Source organism: Aethalodelphis obliquidens, unplaced genomic scaffold (assembly GCF_003676395.1).
Source record: "Aethalodelphis obliquidens isolate GAN/ISIS:26980383/991018 unplaced genomic scaffold, ASM367639v1 scaffold75, whole genome shotgun sequence".
NCBI classification, from domain to species: domain Eukaryota; kingdom Metazoa; phylum Chordata; class Mammalia; order Artiodactyla; family Delphinidae; genus Aethalodelphis; species Aethalodelphis obliquidens.
Genome location: NW_020838019.1, coordinates 5,800,657 through 5,815,920, shown reverse-complemented (window position 1 = coordinate 5,815,920; position 15,264 = coordinate 5,800,657). Strand labels below are relative to the sequence as shown.

The window sequence follows — 15,264 nt, the reverse complement described above, 5'->3', positions numbered from 1 at the left end:
TGTTTGGGTGGAGTCCATATGTTTAGGCATTGTTGTTTCTTGTGTGGGTCCACAGAACGTGTTGAAAAATCTAACAGTGGAACTTGCATTTCCTGCTTGGTCCAAGTTAGGATGTTTCAGTCCTTCTGGTCATGAGGGGAGGGGAGGGGGGGGTCACCTCACAAGTGATTACTTTTTCCTCTAAGCAAGAAAGGTAATAAGAGATTGTAAATAATTGAACGAAGCCTTTATTACTCTAAACACTACAGCCTGTGCTATATCAGCATTTCGGGAAGATCAACATCCAGTATATGGAAAGGTTTTTTTAAAAAAGAAATTTCTACCCATTAGCCTAAAATTAATCAGGCTCATCGTTTTCAAGTATGAGTGTATTTTAGAGTTCCTGAGAAGCCCGTAAAAAAAAAAAACAGCTTTTTAAGTTCCTGCTGCCTAGAGATTCTGATATAGTAACTCCACGGTGGGGATCAGGTCATCTGCACCGTTACCAGGCACCTGCTTATTCCGTGGTCCCTAGCACCACACTTTGAGAAACTCTGACCTAGACTACAAAGCAAAAATTTCAAAAACCAGGATTTTTTTCAATGAGAAAAAAATCAACTATCAAATTTAATGCTCAGATTCTTGCCCCAGTGATGTTAGCTTGTTGGCTTTCTCTTTTCTTTTTGCCCCTTTTTTCACTGCAGCTTGTTTTTGGCCACTGAAGGCATCCATCCTTACCACTCCAAGGCCTCTTTATCTTTTCTAGAAAAGGGTAAGTGCATTTGCTAGAATAAAGCATTTTTTTCAAGCTAAGTATCTCTAGTGTTTCAAATATTCATTTTATTAGAATGTATAATTCTTCCTATTACCACTTTTTCCCCATAAGCGTGGTTTTTGGAGGGACCTGTGGTAACAGATGGTTGGTTTATCCTCTTTATTTGAATTTCAGGTGCTTATTCTGTGCCCTGCTTGGCTTGGAGGACAATTCTACATACCATCATTTCACATCTAGAAATTAATTCATCTGTTTGTTCATTCAATTGAGATTTATTGAACACCTACTATTTATCAAACACTCTTCTTGGCAGTGGGACATCAGTGTAAACAACAGATAACACATTCTTATTAAGTTTACAATCTAGTGGGGGAGAAAGACAAGAAATATGTTGAAAAGTGTTATGGAAAAAATCAAGTAGGGAAAGAAGGGTAGAGTTCTAGAGGTGGAGGAGGGCTGCAAAGAAGTTTTATACGTGGTCAGAGAGAAGGTGACATTTGAGAAAAGACTCAAAAGGAGGGAAGTGAGCAAGCCATGGGGACACTTGGAAGGACAACAGTCTGGGCACAGGAAACAGCCAGTGCAAAGGCCCTGAGACAGGAATGTGTCCGGGTCTTGAAGCAACATCAAGGAGGCCGGCAGGGCTAGGGTGGGAAAATCAAGGGGGGAGAACACTGGCAAAGGTCAGAGAAGAAATGGGGCCATTGTACTGACTTGGGCTTCTTCCCTTGGGTGAATGAGCAGCCATTGCAGAGTTTTGAGCAGAGGAGCGATGTGATCTGCCTTGGATTTTCAAAGGATTTCTTTGGCTCTGTGCTGAGAATAGACTGTGGTGGGAGCATGGCAGAGCCAGCGGGACCTGCCAGGAGGCTGCAGCAGGGATGCAGGAGGGAACGGACGGCTGGGGCCTGCCTGAATCCTGCAGAGGGGTGGCAAGCGGTCAGCTTTGGATATAATTGGAAAGATGAGCCAACAGAGTCCTTTGATGACTTGATGAGGGAAGGGAGAGAGAAAGACTAGATTCAAGGATGATTTTTGGCCTGAATCACCGGAACTGAGTCACTTCCCCATCAAAGGAGATGAGGAGAGGCTGCGGGTGGAGTGGTTGGGGGAGAGGATGAGGAATTCAGTTTTGCTCACATGATTGAGATGCCTATTGACAACCAAGGGGAAGTGCTGTGGGCAATTGTATATATGAGTCCGGTGCTTGGGAGATAATTATCTAGGAGTTTTTAGTGTATGCAAAGGTAAATAATATTTTTGAAAGTTTATTTCTTTAAAAAAAAATCTTGCTTTGTACTTGAATCTGTTAACGTATGTGTGCATATGTATATATGTAAGTGTGTAGAATTGTATATATGTGTGTGCATAATTCTCTCAATATATAATTGTATAATTAGCAGAATTATGTGTGTATATGTATGTCTGTTCTTCTGCTAATTATACCTCATAGTCCATTGTTTGCAGTGTTTTGTTCCTAGCCTATTGTTGACCCCCTAACCTTTGGTACAGACTGACTTTATTGACCGAGTCATTCTCCGTTTCCTGGTATGGCCCTCCATATTTACCTCTGATCATCATCAGTAGTATTATCATTCACCATATTGGGCTTGCGTTCACTCTTCTGGGCTTTCTATCTTGAAACAGATTACCACTGCTGAAAAATGGTTAAAACTTGATTACGTCCGGTAAGTTCTTTTCCGAGGGGCAGTTACCAGAGGCTTCGAGAGTGTGTGAGCTTAGCAGTGCAGCCTTCTCTATCATGTGACCATGCTTGGCACGCTTGATCCATGATGGCACAGTTCATTCGTGTAAGCAACTTGACAGATGTCCTTACTGAGGCATCAAATTGGATGGTGTCTGCTAACAAATCTAATGGGAAAAAAGAAAAGAGAATTCAAAGGATTATCTTTTTTTTTTTTTTTTAGGATTAAATTTGTGCCGTTTAGCTGTTTGATACCCTGTAGTTAATGCTGCTTTATTAGAAGCCCATACAATTCTTCACATGGGTGTCAAAATAATTTCCGTGAAAATGATGTTGTGTGGACTCATCAGGCTGAAGTCTTCGTCTTGTGATTACAGATGGGTTATTGTCTGCTGTTTCACTGTCTTCCAAGCCTTTTGCTGGACGAGCTAGACTTAACAATCTCCATTAATTTACTTTGGCATTTCACATGGCTCGTCAGGCCACAAACACGATGGTCTTTAATAATTTTTTTTTAATCCTGCAATGCTCCTTTTTAATTGATGTACTTCATAAATTGTATTTGCCAAAGCTATAATTACTCATCAAGCAGTGAAAGCAAACCTACCTCCAAGTACAATGAAGATGTTCTTTTGTGAAATTATTAAGATACAGAAGTTCGACACGCAGAGTAATTGTTTTAGCACTGCTTTATAATTATATCTTTGGGGAATGTATCTTTGGGGATCACACCTATTAGAGCCTATCAAATTGGAAAGGACCGATCATCACCAGCGCACCTCATAAATGCCCCTGCCTCACAGTGACCATTTCCCAATATATATGAGGTCTTTAAAACACTTGGAATTGGCCTATTTCTTTCATAATGTTTTTAAATGCTCTTTAGAGTGGTTAACTCTCTGTTGCACCTGAGTTTCATTTAATTTATTTGAAATATTTTGTTCTGACTCTTGAAATCACATAGAAGAACCTTGTATCATTGTGTAGGGGATCCTGCAGGGAACATCAGTGGAGAGTTACCATCGAAAAAGTTTGGAAATAGGCTAAGTTAAGGTGACTTAGAATCGCATAGAAGAACCTTATATCATTGGGTAGGGGATCCTGGAAGGAACATCAGTGGAGAGCTACCATCGAAAAAGTTTGGAAATAGGCCAAATTTAGGTGACTTAGAATCGCGTAGAAGAACCTTATATCATTGCGTAGGGGATCCTGGAAGGAACATCAGTGGAGAGCTACCATCGAAAAAGTTTGGAAATAGGCCAAATTTAGGTGACTTAGAATCACATAATGTAGAAATTCGCATTTAGTTGATTCGCAAAATGCGTAAATTTTACCATGGTGCAAAACTACGATATTAGCTTTTATAAGAAAGATCCAGGGAGAGTAAGAAAGTACTGTCAATAAAGGATTTGGAACAAGGTTTCCCAGAGTGTGTTCCCACAAGGTGTCGTGGGGGAAACGAAAAGGAAGCGCTCCACAGCGAACCTGGGAAGGAAGTTTACCGTCTCCCACTTAAAGAAGAGTCAGGTGTGTCCAAGTAGGAACGTTGCTGTCTTTTGTGTCATTTTGTCTCCAGTGTCTTGCATGTTGTAGGCATAGAATATTTGCTGAAGAGTGAACTGCAGGACTTCTCAGAGCCTTTAACTTTACAGCAAGCACTGTGACTCATTCCAAGAGAGGGCGGTGATCCGCAGCCTTTCCCAAACTTATTGACTTTGGAACCCTTTTCTTGAGGAACGTTTTACTAGACTTAGTAAATGAGATACCCTCTGGGAAATTCAAGATTTGAGTAAGATCGTTAAAAATAAAGTTTTGAAATTGATCACTGAGTGAAATATTCAAGTTTTTTGCTGCGATTGGAACCTAAATGATACAGATTATGCAGCAGGAGGGATGTCAGACTTCATTGCTTGTATCTGTGATTTGGGGCAAGTTGCCTGACCCCGAAAAGCCTCAGTGTGTTCATCTGTAAAACAGGGATAGTAATTATATTTTTCTAACTGGTTCTTGGGAAAATAAATTACATTTGGTCCCACTCTGGAAAGTTAAATGAAACTATGTAGAGGACTTCACTGGGTAAACCCTTATTATCATTATCATCATAAAAAACTAAGGGATAGGCCTTCCCTGGTGGCGCAGTGGTTGAGAGTCCGCCTGCCGATGCAGGGGACACGGGTTCATGCCCCAGTCCGGGAAGATCCCACATGCCGCGGAGCGGCTGGGCCTGTGAGCCATGGCCGCTGGGCCTGCGCATCCAGAGCCTGTGCTCCGCAACGGGAGAGGCCACAACAGTGAGAGGCCCACGTACCGAAAAAAAAAAAGTAAGGGATAAAATTGCTCCATTTAGTTGGTTATGATAGTTAGTTGGTTATGATACATTGAAGTTAAAATGCGATCGACCTTTCTCCCTCTCTCCCTTCCTTCAACAAATAGTGGAGGGCTTCTCACATGCCAGGCGTTGTTGTTAGTTCCGAGGGAGACAGCAGTGAACGCAATTAAGGCCCCTTCCCTCGTGGACCTAGGGTTTTTGTAATATAATGTGTTTACCGATGTCATGGTCTCTTAGAACATAAATTTAATTGTACACAATTCAGTTAAAGTTAACTGTTCTGAGGTCATTATATTAGAGATCTGCCCCAAAGGATCACTTTTTCTCTCAGAATTGGACCTGTTCTTACATGAAACAAGCAACACAAGATTCAGAGGTCATGTTTTAAAAGAAAATAAATAAAATTAAGCTAGCATTACTCGATAAGGTAAAGCCAGCGAAACGTGGGATCCCTTTCTTCCCGATCAGGTCCACCATGGCAGTCGGGTGGCCAGATTTAGCAAATAAAAACATACAACATGCAGTTATATTTGAATCCCCCATAAATAAAGAATAACTTTTTTTCTATAAGTAAATCCCAAATACTGCAAGGGACATACTTACACTAAAATAAAAAGTGGTATATTTAAAAATGAAATTTAACTGGGCATCCTGTATTTTTTTTTTTCTGACCACCCTTCCTCTCTAAACCAGGGGCCCAGCCCACTGCACAGAAGAAAGATGATTGCAACAAGTCAACGTTTGAATCCATCTGTGCAGAGGAGATATTTTACCCCAAACAGAATAGGAACTTTTGCTTCCATTTGAAATGATTTATAGCTGTTCCCGCCTGATCGCCAAGTGTTTCCAAATTAAAAGCCATTAATTAAGGCCTTATATAGATACAAAAGATATTCGAGGAGTGCTTTGTAATTCCAGCTCAGTACTTCAGGTGAGAGCTTTTCAAATTACGTGGACCACTGGAGCCACCTGCTTGAGGAACCATGGTGGGAGCCGTCTCGTGGCTCATCAGTGCGCCACCGTGCCAGCGTGGTTACTGATTTTTCTCATTTCTCCAGGGCAAATACTAATTAATGGATACAATTCACAGCTGATTAGCTGTGGTTTCTTCAGTAATTACATTCGCATACTAACTGTTCAGAAGAGGATTTCTAACCCAGTTCTTATTTCACTCTAAGCTTAATTTGTTTTTTGAATTGTTTAGGCCCTTCGTTAAATAGCCATTTTATTTTTCTTTGTTGTTTTAGGTGCTATTAGATAATAAGTGAGTTTAATCTTTAAAAAAATGCTCGCTGATAATGAGCTGTTTGCCTTAAATGGATTTCTAATTCCCCAACAAAACCTACATTTAAATAACAGTAAAGTTGTGATACAGGCTTTCCCGAGGTTTGAGTCAGGAATTGGTATGCGGAATATACATCGTGGCCCAAGTTCTCATAAATCTCCAAAAAGAACATTCTAAATGGAGGCCCCAGATCGTAATTCTAAAATCATTCATTCATCAAAAATTCCAAGATCAGGCTTCCCTGGTGGCGCAGTAGTTGAGAGTCCGCCTGCCGATGCAGAGGACACGGGTTCGTGCCCCTGTCCGGGAAGATCCCACGTGCCGCCGAGCGGCTGGGCCCATGAGCCATGGCCGCTGAGCCTGCGCTTCCGGAGCCTGTGCTCTGCAACGAAAGAGGCCACAGCAGTGAGAGGCCCGCGTACCGCAAAAAAAAAAAAAAAAAATGGGGGAAAACTCTGTGTGTGTGTGTGTGTGTGTGTGTGTGTGTTCATGCTCCTGCTCACGTGTTTCTTTTTACTTTTAAAATGATTTTTAAAACACTTTATTGAGGTATCATGGACCTACAAAAAAACTGTACATATTTCATGTATACAACTTGATGAGTTTGGAGATAAGTATACATTTGTGAAGCCATCACCATGTGTTTTTGATATCACATGCCTTCAGAGAAACTAGATAAAGGGCTTTCTTAAGCGCCACAAAAACATCTTTCATAAATCCTTATAAAGATACTTATCCAAATGAATCTGAGGGCTCACTGTGTGAGGATGTATTTAGGTGGGATTTTACAGGGTGGGATTTGGCTTCTGTAGACCATAACAGCCTTCTGGAACCCTTAGAGCCTTCCGTATAAATCCTGCTTGGTTCTTGGATCCCTGATATGAGAAAGTGCAGCGTGTCAGTCCTGCTTCTGTGAACGAATCCTACAGGTTCAGAGTCAGAGGATGAGAGCCTCCCAGAAATGAGTGCTTGTGGGTTTATTGGGAGGAGGATTATGTGGGTCTTTCATATCTATGTGTCTGTATCTATATTTATTCTCTGTATTTATCTGTGTGTTTGTATCTATCTGTGTACCTATCGCTTTGGGAAAATTGTGCCTTTTACTTTAAATAATTACTAGCTCTATTTATAATAGAGAATGGATATACATTTCACCCTGTGGAGACCAAACCTATGTGTTATTTGATGCATGAAAGGAAGGAAATAATACACTTTATAAAAAGAAGGGCATTCTTTTACCATTTAAAAATCATGAAAATAATATAGCTCCGGATAATTATGCTCACAGAGCCTTTCCACATTGCCAGACTGATAAGAGAATGTTTAAAGCAACAAAACGTTCCTACTTAGACCATCTGAACCTGAAAATACGTTTCTGCCAAAATCCAAGTTTTATATTTTGATAACAGGTCTCTAGAAGGAAAGAGCTTATGTCTGAAATGCTGATACAGTCTTATTTGTGATGGCCTGAATGGGCTATTGTGTTAGGGAATTAAATAAAAATTGCTGTGTTCATAGGATCCCGCTTATATGTTAAACCTCTTTGCACTTAATGTTACATTGAGAGATTAAATACCACTGTTTTCAACAGCTCTGATGGATATAGATATCGTTTTAAACTCTGGAGATTTAAAAAATACTCTTTAGTCTTATTATTTATTTATATTCATGCCACACCCCATTCACGGGAAAATAGAATTTGAGTCCTGGGAATTGAATTCTATTCACTCTAATTCACATTTTAACCTACCCACACTTGTGACATCTGTTCTTGAAAAGTAAGCTATGAAATCCCAACATGCTTTAAAAATGTGTCAGGGTGATTTTCTTGGAAACTCTTTTCCTGCTAACCTCTGACAAATGCCAGTTCGATAAACAACACCCACTAGTGACCAGTTGGCCAAATGTTTACAATTGTCTCCCTTTGCTATTAGTCTCGTTGAGAAACAACACTATTTTCTAGAATTATCGCGTTAGCTTAACTCGGTGCTTTATTTTCTAAGGGAACCAGCCGACAGCATATAGCATAGTGCTCTGAAATCTGTCACAGTTCACATTGGGTCCGAGTGAAACCACCCTTTTATCTCCCAACACCAACATTCTTTCCAAATCCCATCTAAGCAGTAAGTAAACCCCCAGAATTCTTTATGATGCTGCATATTAACATAAAACGATCTGTTTTCTTTCAGTTTGGAAATAACAATAACTACATGAATATGGCAGAAGCAAACAACGCTTTCTTTGCAGCCAGCGAGGTAGGTGTCTGCCTTAATGTATCTGTTCATGTTTTGTGTGTTGTTTAGATCATTTAACAGGCTTGAAGGAAAAAGCCAAGTATTGAATTTATCTTGTTATTACGTGGCACGAGGTAACGACTTTGGAGGAAAAACGAGAAAAACCTATCGGAAAAGAAAATAACCTGACAAGTCTTTATCACTCGTCCATAGGCTGTTAGGAACGTTAGTAATTCACATACACATCTCTTGATGAAAAGAGTATAGATGCAAGCAAAAGTAAGTATATAAGAAAGGATAGAATATCTATCCAAACTATATTTGGAAACTAGGATGGAAGGGACTCCTAATAGAAAATATTTAAACTTCACACAGCTCTGGGGATAATTTCATTAAGTTGACATGGTTTGGGAACAGTGTGGCAGAACAGTATTACGATTTCTGGGGTCTTCAGTGAGAGTGGTGTAAAATGAGTGTTTTTGTTAGATTCCCACACCCGAGTACGGTGCCTGGCACCTAGTAGTTGCTCAATAAATATGTATTGAATGAATGAATGAATGAATGGGCATGCTCCAAGACTCGGCTATAGCTAGGAAAATCAGTCGATGGATTTGAAATGCAACACCATGGTGGCTCTGAGTTTGTCTGCAGTTTACCAGTGCCCATGGAACAAACATATTTTTGTTGCTGTTTTCACTGCCCTTCCCTACTTAGTGACTTAAGGCTGCTATCTTGGTCTCATTGGCCTGCCCTCCAGAACAGCCTCCATCTTGATTAGATCAAGAAAGAGCGGACATATGTATATGTATAACTGCCCCACTTTGCTGTGTAGTAGAAAGTAACACAACACTGTGAATCAGCTCTACTCCAATACAAATTTTTAAAAAAAGAAATGGTTTCTTAAAAATGGTAGACTGTGTGAGATTTAAGATTTTAAAACAAGAACAAGCAGAAGTGAAATTGGTCCAAATGGAACATTTCCTCTTGTGATTCCTGTAATAAAAAGTCTTCATTTTCCAAATACATTCAGATATAGGAAACTGGACCAGCTTGACCCCAGAGAATGAAAATCATAATGGCTTCGTAAATGATCTCAGTTACAGGGAAGCAAGTGGTATGGAAGAAATTAACTTGGAGAAATTAGCAGAAAAAGTTGGGGAATCGAGAACGAAGGGTATCCGTAGATGAATCATTTTTGCAGTGACCATCATCTCTCTAACCAAGGATGCTGCCTGGATAAGGGAATATTGTTTGGCACTGGCTGCTGTGTTGTTTGTGATAATGAGCACAAACCCCATCTGTAAGGACAACATGATGTTTCATTCTGTAGGATTTTTTTCCCTACATTTGAATCAAACATTGATGAAAGCTCTACTGCCAGCAGCTGTTCAGAGACAATTTAATTCCAGCTGTGATAATTCACCGTGTCAGACATTGGCTGTTATATGTTGATACAACAGTTCTCCAGATTTGCATTTTTATCAAAAGGAACAAATGTTTTGAACATTTCGGTACAGATGGTATTTAATCATGTACATACTACTTTAACATGTACAAGGTAAACACTGGAAAGTCAATATCTGCAAAAAGTAATCATATAAACTCTAACTGATTAATCTGATTGTGGTCATGTGGCCTAGTTGCAAAAGTCAATGTCTTTTTCTTTGTTTGCTGCCATACTTGGTTATTTTTATTATCTCAGATAACCAATGTTGCGATGACTCTTTTCTCTAAGGAATGTTTAACTTTATATTTAATGGATTACCCCTCTTTAAAAGTCATTTAAGATTTTAGCATTTTCTTAGTTATATAATATAATATTATGGTATTATTTTATTAGGTTATGAAATAGTAATATATTAAATTCTAGCTCAAAATTAATTTGTCTTTTAAAAAATATACTGGAGGAACACATAATATGTAAGATCTCTCTTTATTCCTTAACAGAAATAAAAATGACAACCTCCTTAATTTTAACTGCCTCACTTAAGACATGTTAGAATTTAAGAAGTAATCTTATATAATTATTTCACTGTACATCTTTTCTTGAACAAAAAATAAAGCCCAAGTAAATGTTAATGCACTATGTTAGAGTATGTGCCTAATTTCCCAATCACTGCATTAAAAGTAAATTTATTTGTTTTTTTAACATTTTAACGAGTACAGACTAATTCAGGAAGACTTTAGGTTTGATGCTGTAAAGTCGAAATTGTGCCTGAAACCGATCCCCTTCCCATAGGTATCGCCCTGTAGATAACACTATGGGGACCAGGATGCTCTGAGTTTGAAATTCACACATTTGCTTTATGTTTTCTGTCTGTGTCATGATTACCCTGACCATTTTTAAAGTACTTTAAATATTTATTGAAATAATATTTCAAGTGTTAATTACAGTGGTAATGAAAACAGCCAAATGCCACATATCAAGAATGAGTGTTTATCCGTATTGTTAATGTGATATGTTAGATTTCATTAAGCAGTAATGGGGTAGCAAATGAGTCACAAATTACAGTTGCATCTGTTACTAGACCACATTAGTGCCAAAATAACGGCAAATGCAGCCATAGGGTTACATTCATTAGCCAACCACACTTGTGGCCAATTCATCCCTTTGTGTTTGAGAACTCGGGGTACCACAGTCAGAAATTGACATCCTTGGGGGGGTCATTATTGGAATAAATATGTCAGAAAATCTAATATTTCATTCTAGCTTTCAAATGTGTTATTATGCTCTAATGTTGTGCATCTATTGAATCTGCTAAGAACCTCAAGATGTTCAATTGTCTGCCATAGACTCCCATAGCTTGTGACCTCTTTATTTCTGGTGAGATACAAATAGTAGTTGACAGGTTCTATAGGCAAGAAATGTTTTTTTTTTTTTCCCCTTGCGTTTGTTTCTATTTTCTCTCAGATGGTTCTTAGGTTACATCATCATTGATAGCTTGAAGAAGGATGATTTTCAGCTCTTAATTAGTTCTTTCAACCAGTTACAACAGATTCAAATTATGTGGTACCAATTCATTCTTCAAAAAATGCTATTAGTAATAAATGAACTATAATGTTGACCCTCTGAGCTAGGAATAAAAAGTATCTGAGCTGTCCCTGAAGCCCTTCACCCTACAAAAAAAATATTCTAGACCTTGACCCTTCTCCCTACAAAATCCAAGTTCTATTTTAAGAAAGACAATTCATGGGGTTCAGCAAGGCAGCCCTGATTTGCATCCCAAGGCCCTATGTGAAAACACTATCTTTGAGAATCTAAGTAGCCGTGAAGAAAACAATGCATTATTTACTTAGGTCTTGAGAAGTAACACATGTCTAGGTAATTGAGCAACATCCATGGAATTAGAACATTTCTATCAATATATCTCTATGCTCGTTCTGCGGTCTTTAAAAGCTGAAGACTGGGGCTTCCCTGGTGGCGCAGTGGTTGGGAATCCGCCTGCCGATGCTGGGGACACGGGTTCGTGCCCCGGTCCGGGAAGATCCCACATGCCGCGGAGCGGCTGGGCCCGTGAGCCATGGCCGCTGAGCCTGCGCGTCTGGAGCCTGTGCTCTGCAACGGGAGAGGCCACAACGGTGAGAGGCTTGCGTACCGCAAAAAAAAAAAAAAAAAAAAAAGCTGAAGACTGGAAGAAAAGTGTTCTGATAAATACATATCAAAATCTTCCTATAAAAGAAAATAACTCTCCTTACAATTTAAATAAAAGCCGTGGATATATGTACTCTGATAATCCTTATATGAAATGCTTTATTACAAACAGTAACAATTTCCGTGGAAGCATCCATTGCACTTGCGGATATACCAATAAGGAAATTTAAAAAGCAAACCATACATTCAATATCACTTGTTTTATATGTTGTGGCAGAAAGTAAATATGTGTAATGTTCACTTCTGGATTAATGTCGTATGTGTGCTCCACAAAATCGTCAGCATTTGATGAAGCATGTGGATAATGTAAGCGTTTGAGCCGTTTCACTAACATATCAATAAAGTGGTAATTTGTTATATAGCCAAATCTAATGTCGCTGGTGCTCCAACTAACAACAAAGACAGATGTTGCTAATTAAGTACGCATTAAAAAACTGTTAATACTGATACTCCATTAAAATCATATGATAATGAGACTCAAATCTTTAATCAGAATGATCAGCAAAACTTTATATATGGAAATCTGTGTTTAAGGTATTTTCATTTGAGAAATCAATATTTGGCCTAGCTCTGTAGTATTTTCATGCGAAATCTTTCGTTTTCCCTCCAAGGAGAAATAAGATATAGGAAGAGAATATGAAGATCTCTGTATTTTGTTTCCTTTAGCAGACGTTCCATACACCAAGCCTCGGAGATGAGGAGTTTGAAATACCCCCGATCACGCCGCCTCCAGAGTCGGACCCCGCTCTTGGCATGCCTGATGTCCTTCTACCTTTTCAAGGCCTCAGCGATCCGTTGCCTTCCCAGGGAAGTGAATTCACGCCCCAGTTTCCCCCTCAAAGCCTGGATCTTCCTTCCATTACAATCTCAAGAAATCTCGTGGAACAAGATGGCGTGCTTCATAGCAGTGGGTTGCATATGGTAGGCAGCAAATTTACTGCTTGAAAGTGTTTTAGTTATTGTTTGTCCTTCTCAGGGTAAAGACCTGAGAGCCCATGTGCTATAACATGCTCGTGCCTATCCACCGGAGGACGTGTGGATTGTTCCTCCCAATGCCGTTTAAATGCAGGTAGTGGATTAATCCCTGGTGTGGGACAAGAGCGCGCTGGGTTGGTTGACTTGAAAGAGGAGGACCCAACAAGATCCTTCTGGTTTGAAATGAGTTTCTGAGAAGTCTGATTCATTGGTTTGAAAGCAGCCCATCTCCCCTTGCCTTTGGTTTGACAAAGAGGTGTACTTGAGTTGAAAGTTTGCCCAGGAGAGTTTTTAGAAATGGAAGCCCTTATCAAGTGCCCGGGTCTTTTGCATTTGTTGGATCAAAGCATCACGTTTATGATACATGATTTGCTCCTACCTGAGATGAAATATCAAACTGTGGTACAGAGAAAGGGAGAAAGAATAATTGCTTATAACCAGCAGAGAAAAATATAGAGCAGGTTATTGTGTGAAGTATACCTAATTGTGGTATTTATTGTCGTAAACATCGAGTAAGGCCCTCCAGAGAGCCAAGGTTACTAATGCAATAATTTTGGTTCTGTTTTTCTTAGTGTGCAATTATAGTTAGCAATCACCAGAGTAAATCTGCTTAAGTATTTTAAGCTCATCTGCTGGGATTGTTTTTTTTTCTTCTCTACCATAGTATGTAATGCATTTGTGTCTATCTAGGTGAGGTACTAGGCAGACATTTTAAAACAAGATTAATAGTTTATAGGGCTTTTTTTTTAACCCTGATAAAATGAAACAGATGTGTTGGTATAACAAAAAACAATTCCTATTGCTTGTTTACATATTTCTGTGCACATTATGACCATGCCAGCGATGTTTATTGGTTTCATTGTTAATTCCCCAGATAACAACAGATGATTGCCAAATATGTAGTGGATTAGCAGTGCAAAGATTCAGTGTGCTCTCTGAAATATAAGATTACTTTCCCAAATAGGATTGCGGCAACATAATTTTCTTTGCCTGTGATCTTTTGTGTCTGAGCTGAACATCAGGGTTTTTATTTTTACTTTTTTGTCAGAAAAGAATGCAGGGAACAGTCGGGAAATGGTCATTAAGTATTCATAAACGTTCTTCGCCATCACAAATAATTGTTTCCTGTGAACTTTCTTACATTTTTGTCCCTTTGACACTGGAAGGGAGGGTTCTGTCCTCTGTTCCTCTATAATGAGGCTTGCAATGTTGTGCCTGGAAAATAATAAAAATAAAAAGGGTGTTTAGTCACCAAGAGAGTTTGCCCAGGGTTCACCATTATTCATAGATGCTCAGCGAGGCTCATTTGAGTTAGGGAAATAGGTAAAAGACCATATAATGCATGCTAAAATGTGTGCTTTATTAAATCGGTAAATATTTATTAATAATATAAGAATCTGCCTTTAAATTAAATATCTGATGAATTACCTTGCCTTAAAGCTATAAAACTGTTATTGCTGCTATAAAAAAAGTGTAAAGGAGGCATTTTGACTATGAAATTTCATTTCATGGTCAATTGAATTTACTATATTGGAAAGAACTAAAGATGGAATCATAAAATAATTATGATATTCACATACACTTAAAGAACAGTGCTTTCACGGGCTGGCATTGGAAGAGAGGACTCAATTTTTAATGCTTCTTTTGTAATGTATTGCTAATCACTCAAGCCGTTGAATTATTTCATTGATTTTTAAAAGTATGAGTACTTTAGCCAAGTGCAAATTGTTGTCATGGTATTTACATGGACCTCATCACATTTATTGGAGCCTTTCTGAAGTTTTGCTGAACCCAAATGATATTTATTTTGGCTGGAAACAAACTAATCTTGTTGAAAATTCTAGTAGAATTTCACCTTGAAGAAATGTCATGGGATTTTAAATCACAAATGTTGGAAAAAATAAAATGTACCAGGACAGAATTATGATGAATACAATGTGTCGTTGGCTTTGTTCTATGTACTACCTGACATGTTCACCTATAAACTTGAATTCAGAATCGCCAGAGGCATGGTTAAAAATAGGTTATGTCAAGGTTCTTCTATATTTCCCTCCGGGTACCGAGGGGGCTGGCGACATCATAATGCTCCACAGCAGCTCCTCGGAGATTTCCCTTAGGAAGGTCACCAGAAAAATAATAAATAATACTTTATACATCATGCACTCGGCTTCCCAGTGTGCACCGGCTATCATACCTTATGCAAGTAAGAAGTTTTATTATCCAAATGAATATGGCTGTCTGTTAAGGATTACTATGGTGAATTAAGACTTTCATATAAGAAGAAAAGCCAGCTTGTTTATGGGGTATTGAACCAGCTTTTCTTCAGAGCT

General features: G+C 38.9%; 1 protein-coding gene across 1 annotated transcript in view; it reads left to right on the top strand.

The window, feature by feature from the left end:
• Positions 1–15,264, top strand: part of TOX3 (TOX high mobility group box family member 3) — a 107,521-nt gene that overhangs the window by 67,074 nt on the left and 25,183 nt on the right. Inside the window, exons 2-3 of the mRNA XM_027092154.1 lie at positions 8,263–8,328; positions 12,626–12,880. Of these exons, the coding sequence (XP_026947955.1) occupies positions 8,263–8,328; positions 12,626–12,880 (321 nt within the window). The remainder of the gene's footprint in view (positions 1–8,262; positions 8,329–12,625; positions 12,881–15,264) is intronic.